General features: G+C 31.8%; 1 protein-coding gene across 1 annotated transcript; it reads right to left on the bottom strand.

Annotated features, from left to right (window-relative positions):
* Window positions 1–1,409: 1,409 nt before the first annotated feature.
* Window positions 1,410–7,328, bottom strand: LOC145639573 (uncharacterized). Its single transcript, XM_081690850.1, has 8 exons — window positions 7,114–7,328; window positions 6,217–6,587; window positions 5,468–5,653; window positions 4,959–5,026; window positions 3,221–4,751; window positions 2,964–3,133; window positions 2,685–2,871; window positions 1,410–2,597 (listed from the first exon to the last, which is right to left on the bottom strand). Exons 3-8 carry the CDS (start codon window positions 5,616–5,618, stop codon window positions 1,960–1,962), a joined length of 2,745 nt encoding a protein of 914 aa, XP_081546976.1. The 5' UTR covers window positions 5,619–5,653; window positions 6,217–6,587; window positions 7,114–7,328; the 3' UTR covers window positions 1,410–1,959.
* Between the last annotated feature and the right edge of the window lie 9,489 nt (window positions 7,329–16,817).

A 16,817-nucleotide genomic window follows, 5' to 3' on the forward strand; every position in this document is an offset into this window, starting at 1 on the left:
TGCTTCAGATTACTGAGAACCTTGGAATGTTATTAAATCAGTGTTCATATGAAACATTATTTGCAACGATTTGACATAATATAGAGAAGAAAAATGACTAATCGTTGCAAATAATATGAAACGGAGGTAGTATATGCATTAGAGCGGAAAAATTGAAGTTACAGCAAAAAAAAAAAATTTGAAGTTAATTAACTATAGACTGCTCAAATTGATGATTTGTAAATATATGATTTAACCAAAAAAAAAATCCAAATATGTAAATAATGCAAAAATCGAGGTTAAACAACTATAGACTGATGAAACTACAGAATAAAAACCCTATCATCACAATTGTCCACCATAAGTGTTAAATTAATTCTGCTGATTATTTAAAAACTGTAACGTGTAACAATTAATCAATTGGCCTAGTGCAAATATATGTTTATATGACTTTGGCCGCATATACCTGATAAGTGCGACGGCTTAGTGCAGTCCTGCCCTGGATTAGTGTATGTCAACAGGAGGCTACGAGTCGTGGCCGATAGGCCGTCGCAGCGTGTGAGAATTGAGCGCGCCTGTGTTGGTTGCGTGATATAGGACCAACTAACACTGGAAAGTCTCACGTCTGAAGTAGAGTAATTTTTTTTTACATCTTATATAGTTTTCCACCTGCTGGTCTTTGTTAGACTCTTATTAGGGTTTTTTCTCATTCATAATTTATATTTGAATTCCTAAAAATAAACTTTGTGACCCTACACTTAGGCCCTGTTTGATTCACCTTAATTTTGCTGAACTGAAATTATTTTTACTGAACTAAACTTATTTTTACTGAACTGAACTTAATTTTACTGAATTGAAATTATTTTTACTGAACTTAAATTATTTTTACTAATTTTCTATTATAATTCTTCTTTAAGAAAACTGAATTTTACTGAACTGAACTTATTTTTACTGAACTGAACTTATTTTTACTGAACTGATATTATTTTTACTGAACTGAAATTAATTTTACTGAACTGAACTTATTTTTACTGAACTGAAATTATTTTTACTTAATATTATTTTTTTAAGGTGAATCAAACAGGGCCTTATACTCCACAATCTTAAAAATATCCGAATTTTAACTAAAAATTAATTATAGGCCGAGTAGTGTTAATTCCGTGTTGTTATCAACACTAATCTGACTTATTTGGACTTATTTGAGTAATTAAATGTATTGTTGTACAACACGTTAGAAACCCTCCATTTTTCGTTTCTAGTTTGCATTGTCATATCTTGTCAACGTTGTAGTTTGAAAGACATAACTAGGCTAATGTTTTTGCTCTTCTAAGCTCCGATCATCTAGTGTTAAGACATACGGAGTAATGACTTTGTAGTAAGTTGTAAGATATAGCATAAAAATGAGGCAGAGGTTTTGAGAAGATACACTATTACTAAATATATATAGATGTGTATATATGTGTGATTTTCACTTCCATCTTTATTTCCTAATTACACACGCTTATACACTCGGTTATAGCTATAACATGATATAATCAAGGGGAGGAATAAACTAAAACCAATCAGCCCCGAGAAACACCCAAGTAAAAAATGTACAAACAAAAACTATAAACCACCACACACCCTTCAAAACGCTACACACACTAAATCCTATAAACTTCTCAAACAATCAATGTAGTTTCCACGACTTCGAATGCATTGGCCCAGCATGAACCTGTCGGAAACCTGTTGTGTCAGCTATTCACTTCCTACAGCATTTACCGAAAAGTTGTTCCAGCCAACTCTTCGTGAAACTAGGTGGTACGTTATCAGCAATCCAATGTTACTATTGTTCCAAGTTAGGAAACACGAGCTGATCTCAGATTCTTGCTCAGGAACTCTGATGTATTGTTAGGTTGCAACCTATTCTACTTTGCTCCCATGAGTCTTTCTAACTGCCCGGATTTCCAAAGGGAGCTCCTGGAAGGAAGTCAATTGCAGTCATACCTCAACGTCAATGTCAATATCCTTTGCTACAGCCTGTTGGATGACGGAAGATTCACTCTCCAATCCCGCAGTATCAAAGCTCAAAATTGTTTCCTGCACCAGTTCTTCGAGAATGGCTTCTTGTATTCGAATCCCAATGCACTGACAATCAAGCTGCAGGTCCAACCATTTCCCAGGTTTTTCTAAGTCTTTTTCGACAATCTGGTCTAGCGTTCGTGGGGGTCCCTCCAGCTTTAAGTACCAGTCGACTCTCTTCCATATCTCAGTAAATATATCTTTTCCTTTTAACTCTGGTTGAACGTATGGCATTGTAAGTGATAGCAAGCAGCCAAAGTTCAAACAACAGATCTCGATAAGAACTTCATTGATAAGATCAAAGAGAACATTGAAGTCACAAGAAAGCAGGTCTGGGAGAAAATCGACTTCATCAAGCAATGATGGATCGACAAGATGATCCGAGAGAATCGACCTTTGGAGAAGCTCCTCCCAAGACAAACCAGACATTTGGACCACAGCTTTAACAAACTCAATCGTATACTTGTCATCATGCACACAAGTCCCGCAGCTTAAAACTCGTTCTAAAGGTGCAGAAATTTCTTCTCCAAACCTTATTTGTCGTGGTCGAATAGGCTCTACAGATGCAAATTTTAAGACCATTAGTTGCCTCATTTTGATGCATATGCAAGTAATCCAACTACTATATTAGAATAAAGTCTTACCATTCGAATACTTGTTGCCAGGAGGGCTAATGTCATCTTCTTGGAATAATGGTTCGAGAACAGATATGGGACTAGGCCTGCTTGTTGCATCACTCGCGGTATCTAGATCTTCATCATTCTCAGTCAATTTACAAATAAGTGGTGACGCATTTGAAGACGATGATGGTTCGTTCTCTTCACATAAATCCTGCAGAAAATCAAAGAAAACAGTTAAGCGCTATTGCAATGGTTTGACAGAGACAGATGAAAGGGAAAAAAAAAGACATATAAGGTATTAACCTCTTTTAGGATTGTTGGATGCAAATTTTTATCGGAACATGTTGAGCAGCTACTATCTTCCTGATCATTCCTCTTAATGGGAGATGGTGAGAATTGTTCAGTGGAGATTTCCTTCGCATCACTCTCTTTCGGTGACTGTGCATCAGGAGATCTAACAGATACCACGGGAACTACAAAATTGCAAGAATTCACACTTAATATTCTACATAAATGTAAAGCACAATTCTGAGAATCTTAAATTGGAGTAAAAGGCATACCTTCAGAAGTCAAAGCCTCAGTTTCGCAGGTAGGCTCATCATTATTCCTTTCGTGAGGAAGCCCTTCAATAGTAAGAGTTTCAATGATGGAAACATCAGCTTCATGGACAGGTTTGTCAACAGCTATGCATAGCTCATTTTGTGACTCTTCCTTCACTTGAGCTGGATGGCTGACATAGCTTGTTTGCGTGATTTGAGATGACTTCTCATCGCCTGTTTGACATTCCCCATTGGGTGGCAATTTCATACCTCCCTCTGTTCTAGGACTGCATATAGGAGAACTGTAGCCGGAATAAGCAAGTATTTTCCCAAGAGACCTGGGCCCTTTTTTGTTGGGAATATCTGCATCTATGTCACCATTTCCTACAATCTCAGCAAGATGCTTCCTAGCTTCAATATAAATGTTGGATACCCTTTGCTCAGGAGTAAGAGCACTGTCATCTTTTAGCTTTCCTGTCTTGCCAACTGAAGTTTTAGGTATTTTTTCGATAAAGAAATGGTCTCTACTAGGAGAAGCCATTCCAATCAATTCTCCACTAAATTTCTTGTCTTGATTGGCCAGAGTAGGATGATCATCTGACGGTTGATGGGACAACCTATGTTGCTCTTTCCTCATGGCATGTTTCAATTTTCTCTTAAACTCGGAAAAGGAAAAGGGGGAATATGATCTTTCAAATTGACCTTTGTCTCCTTTGGTCTGAGGAGATCCTGGTAATGAACTGCACAGGGAGGCCGTTTCAGAATTATTTGAGCTTGGTGGACCCGGTTTTAAAACAACAATTCTGTTTATATCCTCTGAAGTATCGGTTTTTCTTGAGGAATTTCTCTCCAAGCCCTTAAACCTCCTCCAGAAGTTCTGTTGTTTAGCATTACCAATATCTTGCTGTAGCATGTCAGACCCTGTCAGCACTTTGAACTTGCCTTCTTCAACTTCAATATCCTGCGAACTTTGTATGTGTTTCACCAACTGTGAGTTTGGATCCTGTAGGAGCTTCAGAAACAAATCTTTGTGTGAATTCAGAATCTGAAGGGCATCGGTGAGTTCTTTTGAAGGTTGAATTTTACCATCTTTACCGGAGCTATTTCCATCAGTAAAATGATTCACCAACACCTTTGTTGATTCCCACAATTTTCTCTCTATGACAGAAGGATCTTCTGTGGATTGGATGGTACATTCTCTATCTTGACCATGCTTCTGACAACTGGTACCCTTTTGGTGAATCCTGTTACATAGTTCTTCCACAATTACATTTAGGTCGACACTACCACAGGATTTGTTCTTTCGGTGGCTAGGCCTTTCAGCTTTTAAGTCCTCGGCTGCAACAAAGCCACTAGCATCTAGATCAAGGGACATCTTATTTCTCATCCATCGACGATTCTTCTTCACATTACCTCCGTCACCTGTTGTATTCAGCTTTGCTTCTCCATTAGCAATTTTCTGATCTTGCTCCCCAAGCATCTCTTCCTCCATTAGTTCTTTCACGCTCAATTTACTAATGTCGCTTGCTGCTGTTTCACATTGGACCGAGCCCTAATAAATGTACCAAATTATATACACACCATTAATGACATGTACAGCCAAGCACAAAACAAATTCATACTATTAAAAAAAATTATTCATCCCATGACAAATCATGTTAGGGACCTATAAGGCTATAAGCATGAACCTATTGTGTTCCAGAACATCAACAAAAAGAAAGTGAAGAGGATTGAGAAAGAACAAAGAAGAGGAACTTACTTCATTGTCATTACAGATTTCACATGAATCAGTCAATGTCTCAAGATTAATATTCGCATATGCAGTCCCTGCACAGAACATGAGAAGATTTGGTTCACTCCACAGTTGCCAGGTAAGATAACACAGACACCAAAATCGGCTACCAAACAAACACTAATACGAAGTATATTCCCAAGTCTTAATAGCAGGATCAAGTGAATAATAGATTTCATATGTGCTTTCATTTCTTATACTACGTAATATAATTCTCTCCAGCACTGAAGGCTGAAGGTCAATCTATGTAAATATATAACGATACACTAGAGCTTCCAAAGATAGATTTGCTTAGCAATGACCACACAAAAGCAGACCACGGAATTGATAATAAAGAGATCTAAATCATGGCCACACATTATGAATTACTATTAGATCAGAAGACCTTCCTACAAGATTGAATACTGTAATCCAACACCTACTGTAAAATTTTACTCACAACTAAAAATTCTCAAAATATAAACAGAATATATTACCATCTAGTCGCCTGCTCACCCGCTTCTTGTCCACCAGCAATTTTTGTGAGGAGCGACCATGGCGGAAATCAAAGATACTAATCAAACCCCACATACATCCTGACTGGTCCTTCTGGTATCTGGCAACCTTTTTTCTTGATCCCTTTGCCATAGTTAGCAGCAAGTACCTTAGCCAGAAACTCCTACCTATCCACATTGGAAAGCAAATCCATCAATGATTGCAGAAAAAACTATCATATAATTCCATGGAAACCATCTTAAAACAAACTCATCCAATCTTATTCCCCAAAAATTATAGTATAAATCAACGAAATCGAGACGAGCTGAGTTTCACTAGTTCAATTAGGCAAATCCAACAAGCCAAACATCAAAAGGCATCAATGATGCAAAGTTAAATCAGTTCAAAATCGAAATATTTGATATACAACATTAACTTTTGCAAGCAAGGTAGTAGAGATTAAGATCACAATATCTTATTGATTCATCTCCATAAGTGACTTTAACTTTGTGTGTGTGACTGTGTGTGATATTTTTTTTTTAGTTTTTTTTTTTTTTTTTTTTTTTGAGCAAGCATAAAAATTTAGATTCTAGCATAAACAAAGATAAAATCATATGATCTACAGGACAAATTCAAGGAGACAAAATAAAAAATAAAAAAAGATAGAAATTACTACAGAATTAAATTTTTATAAATGATGATGATAAAAACCAAAACAGACACTTACAGTAAGATGAAGAAGCAAAATTACCTGAAAATAACAAAAATCTTCAAATTTAATAAAACCCCACCACCAAGAATATATCAAACCTTCATCTGATAGCAAGGAATCAATACTTCCAACAGTAGCACGTTCCCACTCATAAACCAGGAACAATTCCAAAAAAAAACAAAAAAGATGCCAAACCCTCAAAATTGGACAATCTAATCTTCACTTAAGAGAAAACCAAAAAGACCAAATTTCCCCTTCTTATAAATTTAAGCACTCCAAATTTCCAATTCTTCAATCATCACTAAAAATAACCCGAAATCGTACACGATACATTCGTTAAAACCTCGAGTAATCTCGAGGATATAGATGAATTGGAGAATAACCCAGCTAAAGATTCAGCATTGAATTCCCTAAAAAAAAAAGAAAAAAAGAATCAAATTGGGGGTTTATTTTCTTCCACTCCAAAAATCATATCATAAAATTAAAGTGGCAAAAAGGAAATTCCAGACTGTAATCATTGTAAGAAGAAATAAAAAATTGACAAAATTCCCCAACTTTAACTTTGCTGAAAACCGACCCAAAAAAGAAAAGAAAAGAAAAGGTCCAAATCCCAAATAATGGTGGGGTAATTTAATTGAACACTACTGAACCTCTTTTCTTGTAAAATTCTACAAATAATGTACAAAATCCCATGTGAGTAGCTTCCATTAAATTCTGATCAAATCAAATTGGGAAAATACCATCACAAAAAAAGTGAATTTTTGACAAATGTTAGGGGTAAACAATACTGTAAGACAGATGATATCTGGGACCCACTTAAAAAATCATCACTTTTTTAAAAAAAAAAAAAATTGGGTTTGCTTCAAGAAGAATCTGACACCATTTTTTTATCCCAGATTTTTTTTTTTTTTTGGGTTGAGTTTTGAGTGTACCCACCTGGAATTATGATAAAAAATCAGAGCTTTTAAGTTTATCTCTCCTAATTTTATGTAAGAAAACAAAAAACCCAGAAATGGGGGTTTTTGCTTGCTTCATCAATGGAAATTTTTTTGTGAATGTGATGATTTTAATGGAGGTGATGAGAGAGAAAGTGAAAGGGATGAAGAGAGAGAGAGAAATAGAAAGTGGAGGTGAGTTTAGCTTTTTGACTTTTTGTAAAGGAGGACAGCAGGATTGCAGGAAAGGGTATGAGGTGTAAATAGATAATGTTTTCGAGGGTATTTTTGGAAATTGGTGGAGGATGAGTTGGTGGTCGTGCGAGTATAGATTTGGGGATTTGAGGATCCTGCGGTTCGATAGCGGATCGTAGTTTCTCCTAACCTGTATGTCCTATCGAACCGTCCGAGGCGACACGTGCCTTGTATATGTTTGAAAATTCTTACACTACTCCGTTAATTTTTAGTTGTAACATAAGCATTTTTTAAGTCTTACAAATAATACGGAGTATTCTTTATTGCAATTGAAAATTAATGAAAGTGGTATTTTGATGTAAGATGTAATCAATGATAACTAGCCTTCCGCCCCGTGCAATGCACGGCTTGTTCATAGAAAATTGCATTGAGAGATGAGTGAGGAAATACCAATAAATAATTATGAGTGTAATATGTAACTGAAAACATAATTAAAGAAATAAAATTTTGGGACTTTAATTTAAAATAAGACTTAATAGAAAGAAGATGGAGGGACTAAAATCAAAGAGAGAAAATAAAAAGGTTGAATTAAAGAGGGGAGATGAAGATAAAGTGTTTAATGAAAAAGTTAAGAAAAATTGTATAATTAAAAATATAAAATATAAAATGACATGTGGCACATTGAGTTGAAGAAAATGATAGTGAAGTGTAATAGAATGATGACATATGTTTTTTTTTGTTTGGTTTTTTAAATACTAAGTATAGATTTTTCATTTTTAATTTTGATGATTATGTACATTTTCATGAGGTGCCTCCTTGCACTACGGTGTATAGACGAATCTCCTTACTTTATTACAATGTAAGAAAATAATTGCCTAAATTGGCTTACCTGAGTCAGCGAGACTAATGAACTTCGTGCAATGGTTTTTTTGGAACGTATAAACCCCTACATTGCCAAATATATTCTTTTTTGTAGTAAAATCATAAATCTGTCTTGATTACGAATTTACAATTATAAGAAACGAGACAAGGAATCTCGAGCATAACATAGCTCATATCTAAACTCTACGGAGTATTTCACTAGCTATAATACTATATGACATACCAACGGGCTTAGGGTCTGTTTCGATTGACTGAACTCAGCTGAACTGAACTGAACTGATTAATTAGTGATTTTTAACTACGGATTAGTGATCTTTGATTATTTATTGATTATTTATGTGTATATACAAATGTACATATTAAAATATTTACGAAAAATATACTATATAATTATAATTATAAAATGTATGGAAAATATATTATAAAATGTATGGAAAATATATTAAAAACTTGAAACCTCTAAACATTTTAAACACATATGCTATTTATTATTATTATTTATTGATGATTATTATTATTATTTATTGATTATTATTATTATTATTATTATTATTATTATTTCAATTGTTATTGTTATTGTTATTGTTATTGTTATTATTATTATTATTATTATTATTATTGTTGTTGTTGTTGTTGTTGTTGTTGTTGTTGTTGTTGTTGTTGTTGTTGTTGTTGTTGTCATTGTAATAAGAGCTTAAAAGAATGAAATTTGGCTTTATATCATTAGCAATATCGTTAGACATAAATTAAGAGCTGAGCTGAGCTGAACTGAACTGAACTGAACTGAATTTCAACGGAACAGAACAGGCCCTTAGAGCATAATTATTTATTGGATAATATTGAATATTATATTAATGCATGCTTTACACTTAATTAGTTAATTTTGAATAAATACATTGTATATCATTATATAGTTTTATGGACATTCAATCCTAATCTGCATGGTTGCATGAGAATGCAAGTAGATTTGCCAAGTTACCTTTCTAACTGTTTGCTTCTAATTGCATTCTTTAGGTAGTTTGTCAAGTCACAACCAATATAATGATCCCAATTTTGACTTGATTAATTACAGGTTGCCTCAAAATTATAATTACTACTATTTTTTTCTTGTAATTCAAGTTTTCCAACTGTTTTTTGTTTAATAAAGTATATACATTATCCTTAACTAATGCATAATTAATTCTATCACCTTCAAGGTCTCATAGTCATAGTCATCCATGCATGATGCATAGTTGATCGTTATTTGATCTCCAACTGCTAAGCTATATATAGTGATGGCTTGATACTAACAACTCATCAAATCATCACTGCATTATCAAAAAAAAAAAAAAAAAAAGTTTGAGTTTTACTTATTGGTAGTCTTAAATATATGAGAGGTTATTATTATATACACCCGGGTGCAACGTACATCCATGATCCATGAGTATTTGTTCTCATTTTAATGATTGTGTTTTCATTTTATCATCAAATGAAAAGCAAAAACTAACAAAGTTAGTTGGATGTACGGTATACCAGGGTGTATGTAACAAATTCTATAAATCTACTACGTAATTCTTTTATAATCTAAATCAGGTAATATGTGTCATAAAAATATTTAAGTCATGTATGCAGTAAGCACAAACACTGTATAATGTACATATACGTTTCTCATACTATATTAATCATCTAGCTAGCTAGTCATGTTTATTATTACGGATTAACAATAAAGGAATTTGATTTTAATTAGGACTTTATGTGTTGTACAATTGCAACTTTGCAAGGTAATAAGAACCAATACGGTTCAATGCAATTAATGTCATCTCCATACATGTCATGTGAAAAGTAACATGGAGTCTCGCCATTTTATGTCCACGCACATATATATTACCAATTGGTAAATTGGTTGTTGGTGTAGTGGTAATTGGGACTACACTTGGTAGGGAGGACTCGTGTTCGATCCCCCGCAACAACAATCGGGAGGGGATTTGAACCTAACCACCCAAAACTGATCCCGAATCCAGATTAGCCCAAAGGGTGAAACGGGTGGAAAACCAAAAAAAAGTCCAAATACATATTAATTAATATTATATTTAATTTTACATCCTTGCAGAAAAATATATGTATATATATGCATCAATTGACAAGAAATGTTAGTTAAGAATTTAAAGAATGGTTTGGTAAATTTAAAGGATTTTCTTTTGGACGGTAGAAAGTAAGAGAATAGTTGATGGTTTCTTAACATTCAAATCTAGTTTTGACCAATAATAAAGAGAAATTCAATTCTAAAAACTTGAATTATATGTATGTACTTATCTTAATTTAAACACGGCACTGCAACGCATTTACTTAGCTTCTCTACTACTCCTACTCTACTTTGACGAATCTATAATCTTTTAAGAGAATAAAATGTACTATTATGACAATTTCTTGGGATAATTATTTTAATTTAGTGATCATAATCATGATGAATTGAAGACCGATTATGCTTAAATTTGAATTAAAAATAATTATTGTAATTCCACCAATTGGAGCCATAATCACTTGATCTGGGAGAGCTTAACAATTTATAGTCTCATGATGAACATCATTTCATGTCTTCCCCTCCTTTTTAAAAGTGTAATGTTATTTTATTGAACAGATTCCATTTAAGTCTGATATACTATAGTTTATTATTCAACTAATTAAATTAAAGTACTTTGTTTTATTAAAAATATCATTCATATACACTATTATGTCACGATTTTATTTATTTTTAATATATCCAGGTTGCATATGTAATACACTCCGTGATAGTAATTTATCATATACGACGTACGTAATCCAAGTATATACACACCGACACATATATACGCAATATATAAACACACTTCCATAAAATTAAACTAAGAAAGCAAGCGAAAAGCTGAGCTCAATTAGGGTCCTCCTTACTCCACATATGTGTCCGTATATACATAATTATGCATATATATGTATTTATTTCATATTTATATTGTATACATTTTTATTTTTTATTTTCACACTGATACTATTATACTGATCGAATTATATATAAATATAAATTATTATATTTCTTTCCGAACTTGAACCAAGCACGTGTCAAACACTAGTCGTGTGACCATTATATTAAGTAGAGTACTAGAGTCCATACATAAAATGATCCTAAATTTGCCCTTGATATATATAAGGAAGTGAGCATTGAAAAAATTAAATACATGTTCCTAAATTGATAGAAAGGTACAAGACATGCAACTATATATACAAGTCATAATAAGTGGGGAAAGAAAATGAAATATGGGCATGCAATTAAGTTTGAGGAAATGGAATTATATTTATATATACCCTTAAACTGTCGGCATGCTTTCTACAATTGTGCACCCTTCACTAACTCTATCCCTCATTTTATCGTGTTTGAGGACTGAGGTCAGGACCATCGATCACCTAGGAGACGCCTATGCTGATTTTGATACTTAATTTTACTACTCCCGTTCTTCGTTTCTTATTGTTTGTTCCATTTGTCTTTTTCATTTATATTTTACATATATGGTAATTAAATACTATAAATTTAAGTAGTAATATCTTTAATTGCGTATGATTAAAATATGTATAAAAAAACAAAAAAAAAAAACCTTATATACTTCGATATTAATACTACATAATGAAAATAAAGTATCATTTTTCTTACATCGTTATTTCATGGATAATGATCATGATTATACTTTTACACTATTCAAAAAAATACTCACAAAAGATTAGCTTTTGTTTATAAGTTTATGTATTTTTGAAGGACGGAGGTTTATTTATTTATTTTTATTATTGTAAATATATTCACGAAAGAAATAGGGAAGCATATAATATCAATATTTTTTAAGAGGTCCGGATAAAATGGATTCTTTAACTGTACTATACATTATTATCATAATCATTAACCTATACTAAAAGCGAATCTAAAATGACACTTGTCACAATCTCATTAACAATTTTCCCGCCCATTTTACTTTCCATTTTTACGCAGATTCTTTAAGTAAATCATTTTATAATAATTTAAAATATCTTTCTTCCAATTAAAATTCTTAACAATAATAACTCTCCATATAAACCCAACTAATATATTTTTACATATAAGTAGTCAATTATTTGGTATTATTTTTGTAAAAAAATGAGGTAAATATTATTAAGCAATACTGCTACATATTAGTTTAGTCTTTTCCGTCAAAAAACATATATATATATATATATATATATATATATATATATATATATATATATATATATATATATATATATATATATATATATATATATATATATATATATATTAGTTTAGTCTTCGATAATACTATTAACTTTTTTTTTCCTTCCAATTTTGTTACTTTTGCAATAAGGTTTAATTCAATTAAAAATCAAATAATTTTGTTAAGATATATATATACACTTTATTTTCTACTCTTAAAAGTCATATCAATACTAACGCAGCATGTGCAGGTACTATCATTAGAATTTTTTTACAAAAAAAATAAAATTTCAAAGACTTTTTTTTTTTTTTTTTTAATCAAGTCTAAGGGCCTGTTCTCATTGACTGAACTCAGCTGAACTGAACTGAGCCGAGCTGAACTAAACTGAACTAAACTGAAATGAATATTTTATAAGAGAAGGAAATTAGGAGCCGAACTGAACTGAACTGAGCTGAGCTGAGCTGAACTGAACTGAACTAAACTTAATTGAATTGAACTGAACTGAACTAAACTTAACTTAACTAAACTGAACTGAACTGAATTTCAACGTAAGAGAATGGGCCCTAAGTGTCACTAATCTTGACATTGATAGAAATACATATAAAATTAAAGTTATAAAATAAAACCAAGATAAAGAGAATCATTAGCCTATACTAAAAGCGAACCTAAAGTGACACTTGTCACGATGTTATAAAAAAATTTCCCGCCTTTTTTTCTTTCCTTTTTTTTTTTTTGCCAAATTTTAATAACTTCCATTTTATAACCTACCATGATACTTATTTCCATTTTGACAACACATTTTATCCAATCATATTCAATTAATTTTTTATTATTATTTTATATACTATAAATCTTTTAGTTACAAATATACTAACATAGTTTAAAATTAAGGTATTGACATATATCATCATCCAAGATTATCATAATATTATTATAATTTTTTTTCCTCCGACTTAAAACTTATTTTAATTAAAAATAGGAATAATAATTTTGGTAGGATAATTTGTAAAATCCTTACAAATATACATAACGTTTATAAGAACAACTTAACAAAATCATTTTATTATATTATACTTCTCCGTTTTTTTATAAGTTATGGTTGGATTTGCACATTTGTTGAGACACAACTTTGACCATCAATATCTTTAATTAGAGACTATTATTTTGTTACAAATTTTTTTTTTTGGATAAATTTGTTGAATTAACATCATTTTTTTATAAATTTTGTTGTAAAGTTTAATTATGACCGTGCATGGCACGGGATTTAACCTAGTATATGGACTATAGACACTATGTCAAATGATTAATCAACATGTACAATCCTGTAATATATAGGATCCATAATATATAATGCATTAGTGTTTTTTTTTGTTTTTTTTTTCTCTTAACACATAGTTGATCAATCATAGCGTTGCAACATTTAATTTATAGCATAGCATCCCTTTTCTCCGATCCCTAGGATTTATAAAATTAGTCTTTTGTACAGTAGAATTTGGCTATTTAATAAGACCCTTTCTCTTTGAGTTATCTTGTTTTGTTATTATTAGTTTCAATCAAGCTAAATTTTTTGAGCGTATCCCTATTGTGGATTTTTTTAAAATTTCAGTTTTTTAGATTTAGTATAGTACGGAGTACAAGTTATTTAAGGAATAAATATTTATGCGGGATTGAAAAAGAAGTTAATTAGGATGAATCAGACAAAACTTTTTTTCATAGTTACAACAGTACAAATTGATAAACCCCCTAAAAGGTTGTAAATCACGGCGATACAAAATAGGGTATGAATAATTTACAATGTGGAGAACGAGTGTAGTTTTGCCAAAAAAAAGGTTTTTATTCAAACCAATTGTCATTTACAAAGTAGGTGTCAAAAAAGACTGTAATATAATTATTGTATTCTTTTAAATTACGATTGAACAATTTTTGTTTTTTTTACTTAAAAACACAGTAAAAAGTTAAATACAATATAAGTTAGTTGAAGAAAAACTAGGTGAAAATTAAAATTAAATCGTTTATAAAATCAGCTTCTAAAAAATGGAGTAAAAAATACTCCGTATGTGTTACGGAGTACCTAGTACAAGTACACCGTCCGTATATAATATTAGCCTGATATGGACAGTGTGCTGATTTCAAATGACCAAATGTAAATGCCTGGGATTGAAAATCCAATTTTTGTACGTCATGAGTGACTCATGAACCATGCTATTGAATGTCGGTGCAACCATTTCGTCCATTTGTAGAACTTTTTAAAAAAATTATTACCCTTATACGTAATAGTACGGCCATGTTTTGATTTACTGAATTGAGTTGAACTGAATTGAACTAAACTAAACTAAACTGAAATGAACTGAACTGAATATTTTATGAGAGAAATAAATTAAGAACTGAACTTAACTTTTTAGAGCTGGACTGAATTTAACGGAAAATAAGTTGAAGAGAACAAACCCGTGTAATACACGAGTGCTGAGGTGTAAATCCCTCCATCTCCCCTAAGAGTGACCTGAGTTTGACTCCTCACTTCCCTCTTGTGATAGGAGGGGGGTCCGTCGTATATTACGAGTACAAAAAAAAATGTAATATGAGGGCCTTAGGGCCTGTTCATATTTACTGAACTGAGCTGAACTGAACTGAACTGAACTGATTGGAGCTGAGCTGAACTGAACTGAAAAATTAAAATGCATAAAAATATACGGAAATGTTTATGAAAATTAACAACTGAGCTGAACTGAACTGAACTGATTAGAGCTGAACTAAACTGAACTGATTGGAGCTGAACTAAACTGAACTGAAAATAAGTAAATATGAACAGACCCTATAAGCTTAAGCTTATCAATACCAATAACGTATCCAGATAAAAGACAGTTACTTTACTCCATATAATATAAGCAAGGCTTCATTCTTAAATTAGGATGATCAAATTCATGACACAAATTATATATTTTCGTATGTTTTCCTAAAACAGCTAAAATGTGTATATTACAAGTACGTTTATTTTTTACCCGTAATTTTTTTGGTATTAAAAGTAAAGGAAAGGAAGGAAAGGTGACTATAGATGGGCACGGGGGCCCACCTGTGGGCCGTAGGCCGCGCCGTGAACAAATCTAGCACGAGGCATACGGTAGGCGGCACGGTGGCCGGCCTGTGGATCGGCACGCCGACACGACCCGCCATAATTATAAGCTATTGTACAATTTTTATATTATCGAACCTCGTATTCCGTATAATAAATGAAGTTATTCACCAATTATTGTATGATTTTTAATTATCATTAATTATTTGTATTATCGATTTATCGTACCGGCTACCGGCATATAATAAAATAAGTTATTCTTCATTTTTTTGTGTTTTCGGCTTAGAGTACTCGTAAATTTTTGTTTTTTTATTATATGCATTGTTGTTTTTTGCTAAATTAATAAAATTATTAATATAAACTTAAACATAATTAGATAAATAATTTATATAACCTTAATTAAAATAAAGTCGTTCAAAACAAAATATATTAACATTAACATAAACATAAATTAAGTTGTACTAAAAATAATATATATCGTTTTTTTATTTATATTTATTATTAAAAAAAGGCACGGTTTGGCCCGCGACCCGACAAGCACGTGGGCCGTGCCGTGGGTTGGAGTGTGCCAAATTTAGGCACGGCACGCCCACCACCGCGGCACGGCACGACACTGACCCGTTGCCCATGTTTGTGACACAAGTATTATATTTCGCTATCAAGTCACTAGAAAAATTAAAAGTAGTACTCAAAGGGAGCATCCAATAAGTATAATTAAACATGAACAAGAAAAGAATCATAATAATAGTCAACACACAAATAATAAGTTGAATACTTCATCAACTATTTAAAGTATCCTCTAATTTTCTCTCATTTTCGTTAGGATTATACTATAAGTAACAGACAATTCAATATAAAGAAAAAGGAAAAAGTATATGTAGCACATCAAAAAAATAGTACATACGAATGATACGATTATTGATGGCTAATTAGTTTGGTTAGTAAAGTAATAATCAAGATTACAAAGCTATGTTAATCATGGAGACAACGATAAACTAGCATGTACCGTATGAATAATGGCCCATATGTTTATGATCTGTAAAATTGATGTACATGCATCAGGGACAATATATTGTGAGATTGGTCTCTTTTCCTTTACAAAGTTTTTTTTTAGAACAAATAACCTTTTGGTTTATATGTTGATTTATGAACTTCATAAATCTAATTAAAACTCCGGCAATACTTGTTATCTAGATTATATCTAGTAACAACTAACAAATGTTTCCTCCGTTTTTTTTTTTTTTTTTTTTTTTTTTTTTTTTTTTTTTTTTAGTTGCAACAATTTGACTTTTACACTATTTATATATTTCACTTTGACTAACTTTGACAGTTTAGAGTTAAGTAAAA

Source organism: Chenopodium album, chromosome 7 (genome assembly GCF_948465745.1).
Source record: "Chenopodium album chromosome 7, dcCheAlbu1.1, whole genome shotgun sequence".
Classification (NCBI taxonomy): Eukaryota; Viridiplantae; Streptophyta; class Magnoliopsida; order Caryophyllales; family Amaranthaceae; genus Chenopodium; species Chenopodium album.

Bases quoted from the DNA above. Each gene is read 5' to 3' on its own strand.
- LOC145639573 (XM_081690850.1), bottom strand. From the start codon at position 5,618: ATGGCAAAGGGATCAAGAAAAAAGGTTGCCAGATACCAGAAGGACCAG. The intron at 2,872-2,963 runs GTTAATACCTTA...GATTTTCTGCAG, and splicing joins ATCCAACAATCCTAAAAGAG to GATTTATGTGAAGAGAACGA. The intron at 2,598-2,684 runs GTAAGACTTTAT...TTGCATCTGTAG, and splicing joins TGGCAACAAGTATTCGAATG to AGCCTATTCGACCACGACAA.